Source organism: Parambassis ranga, chromosome 7 (genome assembly GCF_900634625.1).
Source record: "Parambassis ranga chromosome 7, fParRan2.1, whole genome shotgun sequence".
Taxonomy (NCBI): Eukaryota; Metazoa; Chordata; class Actinopteri; family Ambassidae; genus Parambassis; species Parambassis ranga.
This window is the reverse complement of record NC_041028.1, coordinates 1,671,835-1,693,363: the sequence shown is the minus strand read 5'-3', so window position 1 is coordinate 1,693,363 and position 21,529 is coordinate 1,671,835. Positions and strand designations below refer to the sequence as shown.

Genomic DNA, 21,529 nt, shown 5'->3' with positions numbered 1-21,529 from the left:
ACCAAGCTGAGGCTTCTCACTTTGTTCTGCAGCTCATCAATGTCGTCATTGATATTCATGATCTCGGCTTCCAGCATGTCGGCTCGACCCCTGCTGACATCCAGCGTGGTGTTGTAGTTTAGGATGTTACGCTGCAATCGTAGGAGGTTTTAATTGAACAGATATCTGCTGACAACACACTGCGCAGTTTACTTATGTTGTGTGTTTGTAAACTCACAGAGACGTCCTCCATAGACTTGTTGAGGTTGTGCAGCTGAGCCCAGGCCATGGAGCTGGCGTTGAGATTTTTCAGCTGTTTGTTCACTGAGTGGAATTCGTCGTCCATCCTTTCCAGATCGTCCAGAAGGACGATGACGCAGCTGTCACAAGCTGCAGGGAATTTTTAAGAAACAAAATTCAGCCTCTTTTAAACCTGTTTTAAATGTCTCCCCTCAGACGCGGGTCACTCACGTTCACAGTGCATGCTGTGTATCTTCTCAACAGGTACGCTGTACTTTTGAGAGCAGGCGTCACACTGTTTTCCCGTCATCCCGTCAGGACAGCGGCACTCGCCTGTGCGAGGGTCACAGCGGCCGCCTCTGCAGTCACACTCTGCAGGGAACAGAGTTTTAAATCCAGTGATATGAACATGGGCTGATTTTAATATGAAGCTTTTTATATAACAGAATATAGAAAAATGCAGCCCATTTTCCGGACATCACTCACTCTTGCATCCATGGGGTCCGTAGTCCCAGTGTCCAGGAGCACACTGCCTGCAACTCGGCCCGTTGACGCCAGGCTGACAGGCACACTGACCACTCTGAGGATCGCACGGCTGAACGAGGGCCGCCGAGGCGTCACAGTCACACTGACGGCATCCAGAGCATGAGTCAAAGCCGAACGAGCCATCCTGCGGATACCAGCGTGACACATTCAAGTACTGTTTTGTAAATCTTAAAAATATATTTAAAAAAACAAAATTTTAAAAAAACAGTAAAAAGCAGCTCTAACCTTGCAGCGGTCACAGCGTGTTCCAGTGACTCCTGGTTTACAGCGACACTGCCCGGTGTGAGGGTCACATGACTCGGTTCCACATGGAGAACAGTTGCATCCTGCGGCAACAAGAACCAGGATAATTGTTAAGTAACTAAACCCTGTAGAGGTTGTCAGTTTATTCTGTGTGAAACTCACTGGTGCAGTTTTTGGCGTTGATGGCGTCGCCGTAGTAACCAGGGGCGCAGATGTCACAGTGAGGTCCGGCTGTGTCGTGCATGCAGCTGAGACACTCCCCGGTCAGCGGGTGACAGTCGGTGAACAGCATGTTGGGGTCTGTGTTGCCGTGGCAATGGCACGGCTGGCATCTGCTCCCGAGAACCATTGGGTTGCCGTAGAAACCAGGGGCGCACCTGTTAAAGCGAGGCCTTACTTAATAACATGCATCTATCGTATGCATCGTCTGTTCTTATCCTGTAATAAAAGTTGTAACACAACGTTTCCTGTGTGCGTGTGTTGTGCACCTTTCACAGTGCGGTCCAGCGTAACCCGGCATACACAGACACTGCATCCTGTCGTTTTTCTGCACACAACCCTCAGCAAAGCTACACAGACGGACAGAAAAACGGAGGAATGTGAGGCAGAAGTTTTTAGAAAAGTAGGAAAATAAAAAAACAAAAGAATGAACGGACTTGTTGGACGGGGTCCTCAGAGGGCAGGGACAACTGGAGCACGACACAGCCTGTCCATCCAGACTGTTGTTACCAAGGAAACCACCCTGGCATCTCTCACAGTGGTCACCGGCGGTGTTATGCTGGCAGTTCTGATGGATTAGAAATTAGAATCAGTAAACAGTGCTGGAGGGGTGGGAGAGTGGGGGTACGTGTCTGTTATCAAAGATCCTCACCATGCAGACTCCAGACCCGTCCAGGCACTCATCAGAGTGTCCGTTACAGTTACAGGGAACACATTTCCCCAGGAAGAGGCCGATAGTGTCTCTGTAGTAGCCTGGAGCACATTTCTGCAATCACACAACAGAACAGCTTTCAGGAATGACGGTCCCTGAATGCATCATGTGAGCACACTGATGATTATTAGGCTGTAAAAATGAATAATAAATAAGCTTTATACTGTTGTTAATAATGACCCCACGCCGACTGAACTTCACGTGCTCCGTCTGTCCTCACCTGACAAGAGTCTCCGAGGTAGTTAGCCGGGCACATGCAGATCTCCACGTTGTTGGCGTGGCGTCCGGCGGGCAGCCTCTCTGCTCCTTCCAACACGGCGCCGCGGAGTGACACGGAATGGGCCGACTGAGAGTGGAGGGCTCGGATCTGCAGCGACTCCAGACCGACCAGAACCATCATCAGCTCCTCACGGGACACAGAGTTTCCAGTCTGAGCATGACGGAAGCTTCCCTGTGAGGAGGGGAGGGCCACGCCGGTGAGACTTTTAAAGCACTTTTTTAAGCTGAATAAGGCGGCCATGTATTTTAAAATCCATGGAAAAGGGTTAAACCCTGACATGTTGATGCCAGTCTGTGAGAGCATCTGCTGGCTTGTGCAGCTTCACTTTACCTCCACAATGTGAACTATTCCCAGGTGAGGATCCTCAGGTGAGGAGTATTCTCCCTCCATGAACACCAGCGTCATCTGGTTACCCTGCAGGGAGGAAAAAAAACACGCATGTCACAGCTGCATGTATCATCACGCCATGAAGTGTGTGTGTGTGTGAACAGGATTTTGTATTAACATGTTAAACCAGTGATGAGTGAACCTAGGGATGTCCCGATCCGATCACGTGATCGGAAATCGGGCCCGATTACGTGATCTCAGACTCGATCGGAATCGGACATTACCTCCCGATCAGGACTCAGATATATATTTATTAGTTCTGTCAAAGTTAACGCCTTCTATGCAGGATGTGTCCTGTGGTGTAGGGGTATGTATGACAGTTGCTTTTGGTGTGAGAGGTCCTGGGTTCAAGACCTCAATGAGCTGCTGCATGTGTGAAATCTCCTAGTGTGGTGGCACTGTATCGGCAGATACTCAAAATCAAATCACTCGGACTCAAGGGCAAAAAAGTGAACCTGCAGGTTGGCCTGTGTGCGAGCGTCATCTGATGTGCATGTTCCTTTGTACCTTGAAAATGATGTCGGGCCTGGGGGCTTCTGCAGGCAGAGACAACACGTCGCCTCTCATGGTCTGTGTGTGGAGGCGATACCTCAGGTAACCTCCGTAGGACGAGACCTGGATGAAAGGGGGGGGGGGGGGGGGGGGGGGGGGGGGCACAAGAAACACACAAATAAGAATGAGGCAGAGACATCAGAGCTTCGGCCTCGTCTTAATCCAGACAACAAGGGATTTCATTCTGGCTGCAGAGTGAAAGATAAAATCCCTGAACTGCTGTGAGATCCATGCAGGTAGGGGCAGGCTGACATCTGATGCTGCTTTAAGAGCCGGCTGAATCACACATGAAAGCCTCACGACTCAAACTGCAGACCAAACACTGATCTATCTGCAAACATGTCAGATCAGAGATGCAGGACACCTCTTTGACATGCGTTTGTTTGAAGATGGAGGCATGTGACTCACAGCAGAAACCTTTATGGGAAAATGTGTTAGGAAATAAACAGCAGCCAGTCCTGACTCAGCCTCACCGGCTTTTTGTTAGAAACTCTGTGTTCATGTCTCTGGTCACACAGACCCTTCATTAAATCACAGGGTTTAAAGTTCTAGACGACTTCATGAAGACAAAGTCCTCTCAACTCTCTGCTTGGAGACAGGAGCTTAACTCTTAAAATACATCCTGAAAATCACTGAAAGCCTTCGTCACAGCGAGGTGGGTCAAATATCCACAGAAACGATGATCAAGATCTATCTCAACAATAGAATGTCCCACCATCACAGCTTCCAGACAATCTCCTCTACAAAATGAGGAAAAGCCTTTTATGGAGAGATACATGTAAAAAGGTGTAAATGTATTATCATATAAAATGAAAGCCTTAAAGCTTGTTAACACACAAGTTTGTTAGTTTGTTATTTGCTATAATCCTGTGTCTTCAGTCTGTGGCAGCAGCAGTAAAGCATACAAATGGTTGAGAGGTGGTACCAGCCGTCTCATAGATTCTGAATAAAGAGAAGCTTTTATGATGCAGTCACATCTGTTTCTTTTTTCCTTTAGTCAAATGTTTTGATGAGATTTTGTCTTTTGTTTTTATTTTCTGTCTTAAACCTGCCTGTATAAAGTCTGTAGATATAGCCGATAAAGAGTCTTTCCAACACAAGACTCCAGTGAGCTCAGTTTGTCCGGTCATGCCTGATGTTTTCACAACGTTTTCCAACAGTTGTTGGTCCAAAACTTATCTGCTCATCATCGCTGTCTCTCACCTTGTCTCCCAGGTAAGTCTTGGGTGCGTGCCAGTAGAGGTCTTGGTAGACATCTGGCACGTCGCTGAGGTCGGCCTCCACCAGGTCCTGATCGGGATACACCGCCACCGGTACCTCCTGTCTGTCAGCGCCGAGCAGCACCCAGCCGGTCATGTTCATGATCTGTGAGGACAAAAAGGGAGGAGCACTGAAGCAGAGGTGGACAGAGGTGGGCTTTATTACTTCTCAGACAGAGGGTCAGTAACATTGAATTCTGTTCAGATTAGGGAAGAAAAATAAACAAAAAACATCCCAAAAAAGAAGCAAGAGTCATATTCTGTGTGCAGCACCTCTGTGCGCCTCTTGTCAGAGCTGCGGCAGCGGTCGGTGGCGCCGAAGCAGAAGCAGCTGGTGCAGCCCTTCGGGTTGGTTGGATCCAGGTGGAACGTCCCAACTCTGCACTGATCGCACCGAGCCCCCTGGACGTTCTCCTGCAGAAAAATGGACGCACGTGGCAGGTTAGAAATGGAGGTGAGGGCTTTCAGAAGGACGGGGGAGGAGGGGGGAGGGTTCCTCACCTTGCAGAGACACTGTCCTGTGAAGGAGTTGCACACTTCATCCTCAGTTCCCGCCTCATTACAGTCACACTGCCTACAGTTGGGGTAACCATAGAAACCGGGGGCACAGCGGTCGCACTGGCGTCCGGCGATGTTGTCCCTACACCTGAGAAACACAATCAAGCCGTGTTAGCACCAATCACACAAAAAGCAAGAAGTACCAAGTGTCCTCGAGCCGTCTCTCACACATGACCGACGTATTTTGAAATATTTTGACACACTGGCAGCTGACTGCATGAAACCTGTGTGTAAATGATAAGAGCCTGAAGGCAGCAGCTTCACATCTTCATCTTGTCTGGACAGAGCTGGCACATTCCTGATAGTGTTTGTGATTTTACATATTCTGAACGTCCTGATACTTGAGACCAAACATGGAGGACAAAGACAGGAGTGTGTGTTCTGTCAGCTGCAGTCGTTGGATTTCTTTGCAAGCTGTGTTTTCTCAGCCTGATGAAGGTGACCTTTTCTGAGTTTAAGGGCAGTGAAGCAGAGTAAATAGTGTCCCACCAGATGATTATTTTAACCTGTTCATGTATCCTATAATGGAATTTCTCTGGAAGCTACTAAAAACATTGCAGCTTCCAGAGAATTTCCAACACAGACAAGTTGGCACAAACTGCTGATTGAACACTCAGCCGTTCAGCCCAGAGAGAGTCAGAGCCAAAAACATTTAAGAGTTCATATCACATGGGAAGCAGAGGATGATCTGTGACCTCGTGTCATTACCTGCATTGTCCGCTGAGCGTGTTGCAGCTGACGTCAGGTGAGATGACGCCGGGCAGAGAGCAGTTGCAGACCTCGCACCCGACCAACGGGTGGCAGCCGAACGTCAGAGGCTCGCACTCGGTGCACTCTGGGCGCATCGTCCTCGGAGGACAGATGCAGTCACCCGTCACCGGCTCACACAGCCGGGTGCCGCAGTTACACGCTGCAGAGGAGACGAGAAAGGAACGAGTTAGCAAAAAACAAACGTTTTCCACCTGAAACTGAACCGTCCGAAACTCACGTCTGCAGTTGGGGAATCCCCAGAAGCCCGTGGCGCACATGGAGCAGTCCCGTCCAATCACGTTGGGCCTGCAGCGGCACTGACCGCCGAACTGCTCGCAGGTGTCGCTGTCGGCTCCGACCTCGTGGCAGGCGCAGGGCAGCGCCCCGTTGTTGAAGAAAGCGGAGAGAGAAACCGCCGAGCTGAGGCAGAACGGAGAAGCGGAGGACGGACTGGAAAGATGGGAGATTAGAGAATTAGAGAACAGATCATTAAATGCAAACTGCAGCAGATGTTCTGACTATGATACTGACTTTATGTAAAAGCTGTTTTGTCCACAGTTGCTGATGAAGTCATATGATTTGTCCAGAGGCTCCTCGTTCAGGTAGCTGGAGCTGTAGCTGGACTCAGGGACGACCAGCACGTAGTCCTGATGAGACACGGAGGAGTAAAATCTCTGATTTGTCTGAAGACACAACAACTGTCTGGGCAGTAACACGTACCAGCCACAGTGTCTTCTGATCAGGGATCTGCACGGTGAGGAAGATCTCGTGGTCCGTCACGTCCAGGATGATCTGATTCTCAGACACCAGTACGTTTCGGCAGCCATAAGCATGGGGACAGAAGGAGGCATTGGCGTGACCTGGAGCACAAAACATGAAACGCGTTCTTCCATTTTGTTGCATGTAAGTGATGAAATGAGTCATTTTTTTCAGTAACAGTTTTTTTACCTTGCCAGATTCTTCCCCCATTGACATAGACCTGCACAGGATAAGTGGGATGAAGAGGCTGGTGATAGTGGAGGATGAAGACGTAACGGCCCAGAGTGTGGACACGTGTGGAGTACACCGCTGCATTCTGGGTATAAAAGGAAATGAAAAAAGACTTCATGGGCAGTTAAGATGAGAAAATATCAATAAAAATGATCATCAGGTTCATCATCATCATCATCATCATCATCATCATCAGGGTGTCCATACCTGGCAGAGTCCAGCCGGACATGGTCGCTGCTATCTGCTCCGTGGGGAGGTCTGTCTCCTCTTGACCAGGCCAGCCCGTCTCCCCGGTGGTGGTCCGGCAGAGGAGGAGCTGCAGCAGGAGAGGCCAGGATGGGCTCCTCGTGCATGGATGAGCTTTGACCCTCCTTCAGGACCAGAGAATTTGATGGGGTCTGGAAGCGTGAGGGGATGCAGGAGGAACTGAAGGGAAGAGGCGTAGGAAGATCTTTAATCATTCAATAAATGTGTTTCTTTACATATGAGGATAAACGTGACGCTACCTGTCAGGTGAGAACTGTCCGTGAGTGGCTGATGCAGTGGACTTTGGGTTCAATGGACTCCATGGTGAACTGGTCCTTCGGCACCAGGTAGACTTTGTGCTAAGAACAATAACAAATTATATTAAATCACCTTTATTTAAAGCTCTCTGACCATGTGACCTCTCAGTCTAGTCATGTGACTCTCACCAGGAAGAAGTTGGCGCGCTGGGAGATGAGCTGGATCTCTGTGTTGGTGGGAAGGGAGAAGACTGACACTCTGTTCCACTCGTCGACGGCCACGGCTCGACACAGGAAGCTGCACAAACACACACATGATGAAGAGCCGCTGACACACAATGAGGCTCAGACAGTGAAGGTAAACTGAGCCAAACCGAGAGGCGGGCAGAGGTCACATCCTGCCGTCGTTCACCTCAGCGGCTTCACAGTAACAGTGAGTGCCGGCTCTTGCCTGTATTTGCAGTGCAGCAGGGTGACGTGATGCTGCTGTGACCGCGCTCCCGGCACGTTGACGCTGACAGACAGAGTTTGCGGCACCTCTTCTTCGCTGGAGTACTCGACCACCAGAACGTGGTCACCCGGAGACGACAGGCGGCTCCGCAGCTCCACGTTTATCTGCATCCGAAAAAAGATTTTTATTTAACCGCTGCTCAGTTTTAGGATAATTTTCTGAACCATCTTCTTGTTGCTCTTACATCGTAGCCGCTGCACACAGCCATGTCAGGATGACGTGGGGTAACCTTCTCAGTTGGGCAGGGACGTGGCAGGTGGTTGTCATGGCGGCAGCTGGCATCGTTGCCGGAGATGGAAGGGAAGGAGTCCAGAGACAGATACCTGTACTGCAGACAGCTGAACAAACACAGACAGATGCTCAGAGAGGAACAGCAGGGAAACAAAACACGGCTATTTCTGTTCTTTGGATGGTTTAAGTGACAAATAAACAAGCTATTTACTTCTGGCTGGCCTCAGGGGCAGAACTATAGGTGCAGGGTTCAGTGACTTGATCTGTAGGATGGGAGCTTCATAGTAGGCGCTGGGGCAGGCAGGACCAGGTAATCCTGAGGGTCAAACACAGGCAGGATAATATTATTTATTTGGCCTGGAACATCATAATATGGATTAAAAATGTCCTTGGTGTTGTGTGTCTGTCTCACCAGCAGTATTCCCTCGGCCTCTATAACCACAGTCCAGTCTTCCTGGGTTCAGCACGAAAGGCTCCACAAAGTTGTTCTGGGGAACGTTGACAAACGTCGGCTCCACGCTGGAGCGAAGACGATCTGTTTTGGACTGTTCCGAACCTTCAACCCAAACCACACACACGTTAAAAACATATCACAAAAAACACACACAAGACAATATACACAGGTAAACACTTAATGACAACACCAGCTGTAACCATGACGATACACACATCATTCACACTGATGCTCCGGTGATGGGTGGAGACCTACCTCTGCGGTTGACCTGATAGGCTGTTATTTTACCGCTGGAGGTGGCGCCCTCAGAGTTTACATATCTGAGGATGAAACGAGTCAGATAGACGTCTGCCTCGCTCACATAAACCTGAAGCTTCACTGCCGTCTACAAGGTCCAAAGGTGAGAGGAGGGAAAGAGGAGGTTTGGACGGGCAGAAGAGGTCAATTTATATCCTTAAATCCCTGAAATCTGATCTGTGGCCCTGAAGAGCGAGAGCAGCAGAGGCTGCCACCACACACAACACAGACACACACAGACACACACAGACACACACCCCTCCACCATCTGTCTGATCTGACAGATACATAAAGAGAAAGAAGCAAGTAGAAGACATTCCTCCTTCACCGCTTCCGATAATGGAGGAGGAAGAAAAGCAGCATTTTTTTTTATCCCCTCACAACACTTACAGTTCCCACAGAAGTAGTTCCCGCTGTCATCTATGATCGACACCCTGCCCAGAACATCCGAACCCCCCCAGCTGGCATAGCGCAGCACCACATGGAAGAGGTCTGGAGAGCTGACTGACACCGAAACCAGAACCTTGGACTGCCGAAGGGAGCGGCGAGCAAGGCAGCAGGCGGCAAGGAAGAAAAGAGAGGAAACATAAGGAGGAAAGGAAAGAGAAGTGAGACGGATGAAGGTGGAGATGCAGAGAAGGTAAGAACCACCAACACCAAGCCAAAGCAAAGACCTTAACACCATCACCAACACATTTTCCTGTGGCTTTTACTTTTCAGCACAAACTTTTGTGGATGTTAGAAACTTTAAATGTTTAACACGCATGCAGAGATGTATATATGTGCTGAAAAGTACTTCTACCAAAGAGGAAACAATCTGTTTCATGCACGTAAGCGTAAAAGACGGGCCACAGTCACAGAATTATCTACATAAACACAGCATTTTTAAAACAAACAAACATGAAACAAGTCTCTTAAATGACAGTAAATAGGATCTAAATGAGTCTATACATGTATGATTCATATAAATGAGGTTTGTTTGGGGTTTTTAAGGTCAAATGTGCAAAGTTCCTACCTGTATTGGAGACATCTGAGCGAAGCCTCTCCAGCTGAAGTTGGGAAACTCCAACTGGCTGTAGCCGAATCGCACGGCCGGCCGTCCAGCATGGTTCCCTCCTCAATCTCAAACTTGAGGTGATGGAGGTCCGGGAAGTAATGATCAGGACGAGGCCTGGTGATGCAGAGAAAGAAGTTATTCGAAGTACTTTCTGTCACATAAATTAATATTACACATGGAAGAATTTGACCACTGGAGTGGGGCTGATTCATGAATTGAATCTAAAAAACAGAGAAAAAGGCAAATCTGAGTTCCTCTCAGATCTGTCAGACTCACAGGTTACACTTCAGTCCCTCCACGTTGGGTCTGCAGCGACACTGGCCGTTTCCTCTCTCACAGGATTGACCTGCGAGCGCCGATGTCACACTGGCAAACCTGAACACACACACACGCAAGCTAAACATCCGAGGTTCTCTCCAAAGGAGACCCTGACACACAGACTAAACAGCTGGTTACCCTGGCATCGAAGTAGCTGTGCTCCTGCAGGTTGTTAGTAGCCGTCTTTGCAGGTGGAGCAGGTCCCGCTGCAGGCGTGGGCTTACAGTGACACTGACAGCTCTCCTGTCACAAACCACAGCATTTTTTAATATTAACATAAAAAAAGAACGCGCAGCACTCACAAAGGAAGAGGAACACAGGCTCACCTGCGTGCACTCCGCCACGCCGTCATTCGTCCCTGCGATGTTACACTCACAGTCTACAGGAGGACAGACAGACTTTAGCTTCTGCTGTGTGTGTGTGTTGTGTGTGTGTGGTGTGTGTGTGTGTGTGTGTGTGTCTTACTGGAGCATCCTTCAGGAGTGTCTGGAGAGAGGTTCCAGTACAGAGGTTTACATTTGTCACAAGCAGGACCCTCTACATGACGACGGCACTCACACTGCCCTGAGGGAATGATTGACAGGAGGATGAACCAATGACTGGTCACTTACCGTGTACAAAGTGATGACTCCAGGAGTACGACGCCAAACATTTTGTGATGTACAGTGTGTTACTGGTGATAATAAATCTGTCCAAAGTCGTGGCTGCAGCGGACACTCAGACCCCAGCTTTGTTATTTCATTTCATTTTGTCACTGTTCTTTTTCCTTCATGGCTCTGATTTTATCAAAGCTCTTATTTTGATCCAATCTAATCAAATCTGTGATAAAGAAACTTAAACCGAAGACTTACCACTGGCGGCTGAACCACATACTGAACAGAACCAGCAGGGTGACAAGTTCCAGCTGACAAAGAAAAACAAACATCCCGTCAATGACTGTCCTGTAGAACTGAAGGTTACATATAGATGACTTGAAGTAAATTCTTAAACTGTTTGATTCGTTTTCTCCAAAAACATTCTCTTTATATACAAAGTTGAAGTTAACTAGACACACACGGGCTGCCACAGGACTGTGTGTTTTCACTCTATAGATGACCAAATGTTTAATACAAGGTCCACCTGTGTGTTATGGACAGTTCTGTGTACAGGACGTGAGATTTCACTGATTAAATATCTATATTTTTTATAGCAGGTCAATGTTAGTATTATAATCTGACTAATCTGGCCTCATAAAAATGTAAAAAAGACATTTAATATTCAACAAACTGTTTCTGCCTCAGGCTCCACGTCGGCCATCTGGACATGTGTGTCACCACCTCCATAACAGGCACACAAAAGTCACCTGTGTTTACTCTGTGTGTGTGTGTGTGTGTGTGTTTACCGTGGCAGTTGGGGAAGCCGTAGGAGCCGTGTGCACAGCTGTCACATTTCAGTCCCACAACGTTGGGCGGACACACACACTGTCCCGTCACCTGGTCGCAGCTGGTGTAGCGTGAGCCTTCAGGAGAACAATGGCATGCTGGATGGAAGCACACGGTCAGCTGCCGTTATTGATCTGTGCTGATTGATAAAACTGATACATATGGAATTCTGCGTCTTACGCGTGCAGGTCGGGTAGCCATAGTAACGGGGGCACACTGGTCGCATGATGCGCCGCTGTAATTGGGCCGGCAGTGGCTAGTGACCAGACGCAGTGCAGCTGGTGTCCAATGAGGTGCGAGGATCACAGGTGCACTCTGGGAAAAAAAAACACAACAAGTAATGACCAGGGCTGCAAAAGAGAACTGAGGTGCTCTGATTATTTACATGTAATGCTGCACTGTGGAGTCACTGTGCACCAGCACTGAAACGTTGAACCCTAATAAAGCCTCATAAAATTAAACGAGGCAATGTAACACTTCATAAGAAGGTGCATAAAGCTGAGTGTTTCAGATGCTCCTCTCCGTCACATCAGATCCTCTCGTTTTGTGACGCAGCAGCAACAGATGGATTCCATGAGGCTCTCTGTGCAGTTTTTGTGCGACTGTACCTTGACAGTTGGGGTAGGAGTGGAATCCAGATCTGCCACTGCTCACATCGAGGACCCTGAAACTCTGCTCTGCACAGACACCGACCGGACGCGTCGCAGCCTTCAGGCAGAGAGCCGACCGTGCGCAGCCGCACACTGCAGAGAGACGGGGGACAGCCGTGGATATCAACAAACAGTCTGCTTCATCCTCAGCTGGCAGCTGTTACCTCAAGTGCTAATTACTATCAGAAAATAATTTGTACATTATACAGTGTAGTGTGTATTGCCTGATGCTATCAGCTAGCACAGGTTAGGTCAGGATACACTGAGCCTGCTGTGTGTTTGCCAAGAAATAATCACTGTGATAAAACGGCCTCTTTAACCACCAGTGGTCTTCCTCACTGTTCTGTTTGTGCAAACAGACAGACAATAAACGACACTTCAGTGTCTGCGTGGACATTCGAAACATTCAGAGAACTTTAAAGGTGTTTGTGTTTACTCGCCTCGCCGGCTGAAGCAGAGGTGTGAATGGAGAACTATTTACAGTGATTAGCACAGCTGAGTGGAATGCTGTTTGCACAGGAGTGTGTGTGTGTGTGAGGTTACTCCTGGGTGGTAAACTAAACCTGTATAAACAAACAAACTGATAAATAAAGTGTCTGGAATTCCTGACTGGTTTGGATATTTTTGTCTGAGTGTGAAACAAACGTGACGCGATCCACACAGATCAGGTTGTGGTCATTCACCACGACTGCAGTCGTACTTATTAGCTTAAATTAATGCAGTGTAAAGTTATATATATGTATTATATAGAACAGTTTTTGGAATAAAACCTGATTGAACACACGACAGTTTTAGGTTCTTTAAGTGTTAAGTTTAAGTTTAAGTTTTGAAGTTTACTGGCATTTTAACGTAATCATACATACATATGTTCTCCTAATAATAACAATTTATAATTTAGAATATTTTTTTCTCGTTTCCCCCCCTAAAACAGTTTGGACCTCCTGGAAGAAGTTTTAAGTCACTGTGAAGCCTCTAGTTTAGATGCATCCGGATCGTGTTGGACTCATATTTCAGTCGAACCGCACTAACAGAGCAAAGACACCAGAGTTTGTTCCTGAATGAAACATATGTACCTGTGACGCCTGAAGGACACCTCACGTTGTGTAACAAAAATTGTTCTGGAAAGTGCATTACAACATGTTCTGCCTCTCCAATCATACTGTGGGTTTTAAAGATGCCGGCTAAGAGAAACTCAGCGTAGTTTGATGTCCTCAGAAGTAAAAATGCTGCGAGTTCTGGAAAATAATGTCCATCTTGTAAAACGATCACTGTATTCTAACGGTCTCACCCTGACAGTTGAGTCCATGGAAGCCCGGAGCGCAGGTGTCGCAGTGGTCGCGGTGAAACCTGGCTTACAGACGCAGGTTCGGGTTCGAGGGTCGGGCCTGCATGAGTTATCCACTGTCCCAGCTGCACTGCACTCACAGTCTGGGATGAAAAGAGACACATGCATCTGATCAGAGGTTCCAAGCTGCTTATCACATTCCAAAGATTTTCCCAAAACTCCCTCAAATCTGAGCTGCACCGAAACCGGCAGCTAATCAACAGGTGGACGGAGGACATGGGAAAATCCACACAGAATATGCAAACACCAGTCGAGGTCAGACTCACTGATGATCTCTCCAGCTGGTTTGGCTTCGCCGTTGTTGTGTTGTTGGTGGGATAGGTGGGGATGGCTGATGGAGACAGACAGACGAAGGTCAGACAAACAGGACAAATGTATTTGGACACGTGAGTCTTTGGTCGTAACTCACGGTAACACTCAGGGAAGTGATGAAGCCGCTGGCGCAGGAGTCGCAGTTCTCCCCGGTGTAGTTGGGTTTGCAGAAGCAGCGGCCGGTCAGATCCTCACAGGTGCCATCGGTGAACTCGGACCGACAGTCACAGGCTTCAGGCAACAGGTGGGGAAAGAGGAAGAGGACGATGAGACCTATGTTGCGTGTTCCAGGTTAGTGTTTGATAATCAGACAGCTGTGACTCACGTGCACAGGCCAGCGGTGAGTCGATGGAGTGGTCAGGTGACCTGTAGTAGGTGGGGATGCAGCGCTCGCAGTTGACTCCTGTGGTGTGATGCTGAAAGAGAAAAGCTTCTGTTACATTTGCATCGTCATGGCGTCACGCCACACCTCTCACATCATCACACGTGACTGAATGTTCAGTCACCTGACAGTTGAGGCAGACCCTCCTCCTCTGTAGTGTCCGTGGACGTCGAGGCTGTCTCTCCTCTGATCGACCTCGGGGTCGTAGTAACAGTCGAAGGAGTGACGGTGACAATTACACGCTGAAACGGCACAATACAAGAGTCAAACCACCAATAAACAAACTAATTCAAAGCTATAGGGAGTGAAATGTGTCTCCCCCCCTCCTGGCAGTGAGAGGTATTACACAAACATAGCGTAATACCCACATATTAGGTGAACCGGAGCCGTTCTGGGACAGGCTGTCCGCCTTCTGTTCATGCCAGTGTACCGACACTGGCTGCAGTTCACATTGTACATTAATTCTGGACTCTCAGAAGAGCGCCCCCTATCAAACAGGAAGTTCTGGATGAAGTGGCCACAGAGGACCACACAGTTTGTTTTTCAAAGTTTCCATTTTAGGTGGGATGAGAGAGATGAGAAGAAACCAGAAACAGCCCAGCAGTCAGTAAGACGTCCTCTCAGACACTTCAAATGCAGCTGCTGCTGTGAAGCTGCTTCCTCTGACAGGTGCTCATTACACACTGCAGAGGATCACGTAACATGTTTGTTTCCAAACAAATCAAACTAAAAAACACACTGACATGAGAGAAGCTGTGATTAAACTCCACACAGACCGGATCACGTCCTGCAGGCACATGCGGAGAGAGTCAGTGATCAGACGGTTTGAGGCTCAGGGACATTCTATGAATCATAAAATGTTTATTTCATGTCTGATTACAGTCTGGTGCAGACGTCTTTCAGAGGTTTTTATTCAAAGAGTTAAGAGAGAAGAGAGGATTCTCCACCTGAAACCTGCATTTACACATGTAGAGAGCACAGTGTCTGTAACATCAAACCTCTGCCAACTCATGTTCCTCCCTACATCAGCCATGTGAACATATATGATCCAAGATGTCTTACTGGAAGATAACAGAAGAGGACGGTGTACTTAAGATGTACACCAGCCCTGACCAACCTCCACACTCCCTACAGAGTCTCAGACACCTGATAGCGTTCTGCTCTTATCGGACTCTCAGCGCCTGAGAGGTGCCGGCTGGATAAAGCAGCGCTCCTTATCCTGCTGCTCAGATAGTGCCGAGTGCTTTCTCTCACAGTGCAGGCACAGTTCGGTTTTTCCTCACTTGAATTATTCTTGAAAAAGAAATCCACAGAAAAACAGTCTCCCAGGTGATAAACCAGGCCGTTTATTAACCCATTAGGGTGCAAGTTAAAGGAGTGTTCTGAAATGAATGCTGCACTTTAAGGCACCTCATCTCTGCAGTGTGAACAGTCCTGTCCAAGACTAATGTCTCACTGCATCGCTCCCTCTGTCTCTGTACTCGTATCACGCCGACCTTTAGTGACCTTAGTGCCATTGTGTAGTGTCCACGTTGGTCTTTGTTAAATAACTGCAGCTTTGATAACAGACAGCTCTCTAAATATAACCTGAGGTTTGATAGCGCCGAGTTCACCCCAGAAAATAATCAAATAAGAGTCTTAAAACACAACAGCAGCTTCACTAATGCAAGGACTACTGTCAGAATAAAAGCCCAGGAAGTTGGTGCAATAGACTGTCAAAATAAAAGCCTGTTAAAACCTTATCAGCACTTACAGGCCTTCAGAGGAGGTTCTACCTTTATTGCTCTTTACCTAAGGATTATACCAGACGCTGAGATGTAGGTTTTTAAGTGCCCCTAGCAGCGATCCCAAAACAATTTCTCCACAAATGCCGCAGTCTAGTAACACATAACGTATTTGAAACATGATCATGGAGCAGTCACCGATCAAACCTGCAGAAGGTTATTCATAAAGTGAACAGAAGCCCTGCGGCCCGTTTGTCTGTTCAGCTTCGTTAAATTAAGGCCGACCAGTTCTGTTGAACCAACACATGAAACACATTCCTCTGCAGGGATCAGCGAGTACTGTGTGTGTGTGTGTGCGTGTGTGTGTGTGTGGGTCCATGGTATCGGTGACTGTACTCACGTTCACACTCATTGGCGCTGTACGTGGTGGCCGGTTTCCATGGTAACTGGTTGTATCCAGGGCAGCACTGGTCACAGGACACACCGCAGGTGTTGTGCTGACAGTCACACTGTAACCTGTAAACAACAACAACAGCAGCGTGAGACAAGAACACACAAACACACAAACACACACACGTGCCGATCTCAGCCCATTGTGTTGTGGGTAAAACATCACCTGAACTTTCCTCAGAAGTTCACATTCCTCTGTGTCTGTATGTTGCCATAAGAGACAAGAGAGACAAACAGGAGAGAACAGACCAGATAAAAGTGGAAATGGACCCCCCCCCCCCACAGCCAACAATGAAAGAGTTAATCTTTCTCCTTCATCGACGGAGGCTGACTTCACCCCGGCTTTTAATCGGATTAGTCTGTAAACCTGTTGCCTGCGGAGTGTGGCCAAAACACGGCGGGGAGGGAGGACAAAAACCCTCTCACTGCTGTTCTCTCATCTCTCTCAGTCCTCTTAACCGGTCAAAGACAGACAAACACCGAGGACTGGAGTCACGGGAGAGAGAGGAGTGATCAAAAGGAAGCAGAGCAGAAACTCTAAAAATATCCCAACGTCTAATAACTGCACAAAAACCTGCAGAAACATCTTCCCAAATATTTACCGATGGTGTTATAAAAGGGTTTTTGGCTGTTTACAGTCTGAAGGTCTTCTTGGAGGCCGGTCTGGCCTGTGCTGATAACATTTCTGTGTATTGTGTTTCAACAGGCTGATTGTGTTTCCAGCTTTCACCTTTTACTATCTGATTCATTCATTCTCTCTCTCTCTCACAACACACTTGCGTTGTTCCAACCCTCTGGCTCTTCAGCACGTTTTCCTGTCCTCCCTGGAAATCGCCTTCGTTCATGCGTGTTAGGAAACAACTTTCAATGGGGGTTTCCTCCAAAATTCACTACTTCCTGGTGAGCTGTGGAACCTTATGTGTAACATAAACATCAGAGTTTCTGACGAGTCAAACCTACATACACAGTCCCTCCAGGAGGAGGCGGAGGAGGAGGAGGAGGAGGAGAGTCCAGGTGGTCACTCGCTTTATGTGGGATTAGAATGATTTTATAACATTATGTTAATAAAACACACCCGTACTGACCCAAGTAACATTAATGAAACACTTTTTGATTGATTGATCATTAATACCCCGTTCACACTGGGGAAAAAAATCTGGCTAAAGCTGGTTTCGGGCCTATCCAGATGTGATTTTCCTGAGTGTGAACACCTCGAATCCGGCTGTATCCAGTTTGATTTCAATCCGGCTTGAATCACCCACGAGAGGTGGATCTAGCCGGATTGGCTCAAATGTGGCTCAGGTGTGAACGCGAATGTGGCGAGCGAATCCGGCTAGCGACATGCTACGTCCGGTTCACGGGGCGCGACACGGGACCTACCGCGGCCTGAACGGACTCTGTATAATACGAGGCGCCACCTAGTGGTTTGGAGGACTGCAAACATGCTGGATGAAGCCGGATTGAGTGCGGACACAAGTGTGTGCTAGCCAGATTTGAAAATAGGTCTGAACGCATCCAGCTTAAAGGCTGTCTGGACTCAATCCTACTCTAGCTGGAATGACTTTCTCCAGTGTGAACGGGGCATAACTGATGATGTGTAGAACACTCCAAATCCATGTAAAAAGTAAAAAGAACCACACAATCATGGCGTCTACAACTGATTAATACAGGAGGGGGGTCAGACATGTATACAGAACAGCCGTCTGTGTGGACTATACTATATAAATGGCTGCACCACCACTAACACTGATTGATGTTCCAGTCTGTTTCTGTGCAGAACAATCTTATGATAAAGTTATAGAATATTATTTTCTGTGATATCAGTTTGTGACCTCTGACCTACCAAAAGTGAGTGTATGAGTGTATATCCCTGTTCAGACATGTGTACAGACATGTTGTCGCCGGCTGGCTGCTCGGCTCAGTTCACTCTGTTCTGCTCCATTCGGTTTCACTTTGCTGCATCACCTTTGGGTTCCGGGATCACAGCTCGGAGAGGTGAGGCTACATCTGGGCTACTCATTAGCATAGCTGCTGTGTCTGTATATGTAAATGTAACTGATGCTGTGAATGTTGAGAGGAGGCAGACTTTTCCTATGTGTGTCAGTGAAGTAAAGAAAAGGAGGAAGGACGTGAGGTTAAACTGTGTGGTGTGTGTTTTGACTCTAGAGTATGAACTCTGTTAAAGTGATCTCAAAATGAGACAATAGCTCCACATCGTGCCACGCTACAGTACGAGCTAACACGAGGAGCTGCACGGCCCTGCGGCTACATGAGGTAAAAATGAAAGCCTTACATGGATTTCACCTTCGGGTGCAGCTGTTTGTCTTCATCACAGATTAGACTGAGCTTCAAAAGACAGACGGTGACTCATCACAGGGTTTTTCACACATAAAAGAATGACGGACGGAAAAAGCACTCACCGAGACACGGAGCCTTTCAAACTGTTTAAAGTACGCTGAGAGTAATATCTCCAGCTGTGATAATTAGTGCATATAAATATGTAATTGTGGTATTTTAAACAGATCTACAGCAATGTGGCTCACATTATTAAACCAAGCTGTTTCTAGTATTCTTCAATAAAGGCTGTTTCATGCAGGCAGGTGTTTGATCAATGGAGACACAGGATGAGGAATTCAAATAAATCCCTCCTGACCTCATCAAGAATTTGGAGATACAGTCTGGATTGTGTCATAGTGAAGGAATGCAGAGCAGTGAGCTCTCCAGGACTTTGTTATACGCTGTTACATGCAGCAGGTGTGTTAAAGGCGGCAGAGTGGAGGTCTGTGGAGCAGGTGACCGAGAGCGCCGACCTGCAGCTGCACGGCGGGAGTGGCGGTTTAAAGGAAACGAAGCACAAGACGCACGATGATGAAGAGAGCAGGGTGACGTAGTGAAGTTATTAACTCTTAGAACACATATCTTTTTGTGAAATGGACATCAGCTGTGATGTAGTGTGGCCCAAAGTCAAATAACCTTATCTATGCAGAGAGTCTGAGGAACAGCTGACAAGTCTTCGAACCACAGCAGAGATCCTGAGCTGCACTAAAAGCAGAGCCACCTGGGTCTCTTCACATCCTGCCAATCACAGCACCAGCTGAAACATGTCCAGGATGTCGGGTCAAAGTGTGTCTCTGTACTGTACTGTACATCATAATGTAACACCATCTCTCCTAAATCACTCAAGAGAGCTGCCACTTTCCACAGATTCCAACAACAAGTCTGTGCGAAGTGTGTGTGTGTGTGAGGAGAGAGAAAACGTGGCGACGTTTTTACACGTGTGTACATGCACAGAGAACAAACAGACAGATGTGTGACTGCTGTGTGTGTGTGTGTTTGTACTATATGACTCATGGGACTTATAAGTGATGACAGCCTATTGTCTAATCCACAGCCTGCAGGTAGTACACACACACACACACACACAGATCCCATTAAATTAATCACACACTGCCCACTTCCACTTCTCACAGACCTACACTATCTGGAGATCTTCCCACGGCCTTTGTATGTAAACATACAATAAAAACAAGCTCCATCTTGTCTTTCTTTCCTCAACAACAAAACTGAATTATTCGGGTAGTTTGTGTGAAGGTTGCAAACTGAAACCACCATCATCATCCTCTTCTCTCGCTCGTTATTCTTCCTCTGTGTTTAAATCAGCAACATTATAAGTCAGACAAATGAAGACAACAAAACCTGCCGTTCCTCTGCTGCTCACCGGCCTAAAGTCCCCCTCAGACCTCCATGTTTAAATGTCTCACTTTACAGGAGGAATAAACATGTTCACGCCACTTTGCGTGACAGACTGGTCTCAGATTACGAGCTTTCTGCACCAGTCCACCTCAGCTTCATGTCCGCTTCACTGCTTTGCTCATATTTGGATTAATCGTGATTCATCACGCCTCAAACCTCATTTCAAAGTTCTACAGTGCAGACACAACAAATGGCAGATGCACACACACACACACACACACACACACACACACACACACACACACACCGGACCTGCACTTCTGGAAAGGTTTTAGGCCCCTCTGCATTCAGAGGCTTTGCCCCCGTTCATCATCATGTAGCATGGATGTTCTCATCATTAATGAATGATGGTGCAGCAGAAACCAGAGAATCCAACCAAGACTTCAAATGCAAGTTTTACATTTCTTCTCTTGTTCTGGACATAAATAAACGTCAGGCTCGTTTTCTTTCTTTCTTTTTTTCCTGCATGTTGCAACAAACCTTGTGTCTTATTTGCATTACAGGTATGCAGGTATATGTCATGATGAGGAGACAGCCACAAACTCACCACAGCCAGGAGTAATTGAACCCCTCAGAGCAGGCTGGTAGCTCGGGGACATGAATTCTGAAAAGAGCTTATTTCAGAGTGTGTGTTCGAGCAGGTAGACGACTGCAAGTCATCAGAGTATAACATAAATCAGTTTTATAAGCTGCTGTGTTTACCAATATCTCCTCTCAGCACACACACACTGGCTCCATTAATCCAGTCAAATCCAGTAGGTTTTTGCCACGTGCGTGTTTTTTTCTTACTTGTATGGGTCGTTGGGGTCTTGGGCGTCGCAGGCCTCGGCGTGTCCGTTGCACACGCAGCGTCCTCCGATACTGATATCTTTGATGCTGTAGTAATACTAGAAACACAAAAGGAAAAAAGGTAATTTCAGGAAACCTGGAAAGTGGAATATTTGGAATATTTGAGTCTTTTAAAGGATTTTATTATTGTGACCAAACACAAGACAAAACATGACAGGACTGGTGGGAGAGTGAAAAGGGGGCTAGTGTGTCTGTGTATGATCATGATGATAATATTAAGTTGTGGGCTGCCTTGCTCCTGGTTAGTCATGATAATTATGTTTTATAACCTCATTTTACAGGAAAGCTTTGTTTTACACTCCGCCTCATTTTAATGCTGGCCGGCTGTTTGCAGCAGGAACAGGAGCCCAGTGCAGTCCTGGTGCATTCAGTCATTTATTTCAGCATCACTTAAAGTCTAAAGAAATCCTTAAATCACTGTCTAACTCAGTGTGCTGCGTGGCCTCACCCTGCGGGTCACAGTGGGGTCTCGCAGCGCCTTGCCCATCAGGTGACCTAGCAGGTGTTTGTTCTCAGGAAGCGGAGTTTAATGTTGGTGGCCTTTGTGAACTCTCTCA

General features: G+C 47.4%; 1 protein-coding gene and 2 long non-coding RNA genes across 3 annotated transcripts in view; all 3 read right to left on the bottom strand.

Moving 5' to 3' along the window:
- Nucleotides 1-21,529, bottom strand: part of LOC114438184 (laminin subunit alpha-5-like) — a 31,432-nt gene that overhangs the window by 8,795 nt on the left and 1,108 nt on the right. Inside the window, 47 exon segments of the mRNA XM_028409375.1 lie at nt 21-131; nt 218-369; nt 451-591; nt 706-889; nt 991-1,091; nt 1,171-1,385; nt 1,497-1,577; nt 1,665-1,795; nt 1,880-1,993; nt 2,160-2,390; nt 2,550-2,633; nt 3,114-3,221; nt 4,362-4,523; nt 4,691-4,831; nt 4,919-5,063; nt 5,684-5,885; nt 5,964-6,175; nt 6,257-6,372; nt 6,446-6,585; nt 6,674-6,807; nt 6,929-7,141; nt 7,222-7,247; nt 7,249-7,320; nt 7,408-7,516; nt 7,670-7,833; nt 7,914-8,067; nt 8,172-8,223; nt 8,373-8,516; nt 8,670-8,799; nt 8,969-8,988; nt 9,102-9,240; nt 10,225-10,329; nt 10,413-10,465; nt 11,468-11,584; nt 11,688-11,763; nt 13,446-13,585; nt 13,769-13,811; nt 13,814-13,833; nt 13,912-13,929; nt 13,932-14,045; nt 14,140-14,230; nt 14,321-14,337; nt 14,340-14,438; nt 16,321-16,436; nt 20,913-21,010; nt 21,421-21,473; nt 21,476-21,521. Coding sequence (XP_028265176.1) covers nt 21-131; nt 218-369; nt 451-591; nt 706-889; nt 991-1,091; nt 1,171-1,385; nt 1,497-1,577; nt 1,665-1,795; nt 1,880-1,993; nt 2,160-2,390; nt 2,550-2,633; nt 3,114-3,221; nt 4,362-4,523; nt 4,691-4,831; nt 4,919-5,063; nt 5,684-5,885; nt 5,964-6,175; nt 6,257-6,372; nt 6,446-6,585; nt 6,674-6,807; nt 6,929-7,141; nt 7,222-7,247; nt 7,249-7,320; nt 7,408-7,516; nt 7,670-7,833; nt 7,914-8,067; nt 8,172-8,223; nt 8,373-8,516; nt 8,670-8,799; nt 8,969-8,988; nt 9,102-9,240; nt 10,225-10,329; nt 10,413-10,465; nt 11,468-11,584; nt 11,688-11,763; nt 13,446-13,585; nt 13,769-13,811; nt 13,814-13,833; nt 13,912-13,929; nt 13,932-14,045; nt 14,140-14,230; nt 14,321-14,337; nt 14,340-14,438; nt 16,321-16,436; nt 20,913-21,010; nt 21,421-21,473; nt 21,476-21,521 — 5,334 coding nt within the window.
- LOC114439111 (uncharacterized) lies at nt 8,503-9,791 on the bottom strand. Its single transcript, XR_003671024.1, has 3 exons — nt 9,727-9,791; nt 8,670-8,799; nt 8,503-8,516 (listed from the first exon to the last, which is right to left on the bottom strand). It is a non-coding gene; the product is annotated as an uncharacterized LOC114439111 (long non-coding RNA).
- On the bottom strand, nt 10,937-11,706 carry LOC114439112 (uncharacterized). The gene is made up of 3 exons (XR_003671025.1): nt 11,688-11,706; nt 11,468-11,605; nt 10,937-10,990 (listed from the first exon to the last, which is right to left on the bottom strand). It is a non-coding gene; the product is annotated as an uncharacterized LOC114439112 (long non-coding RNA).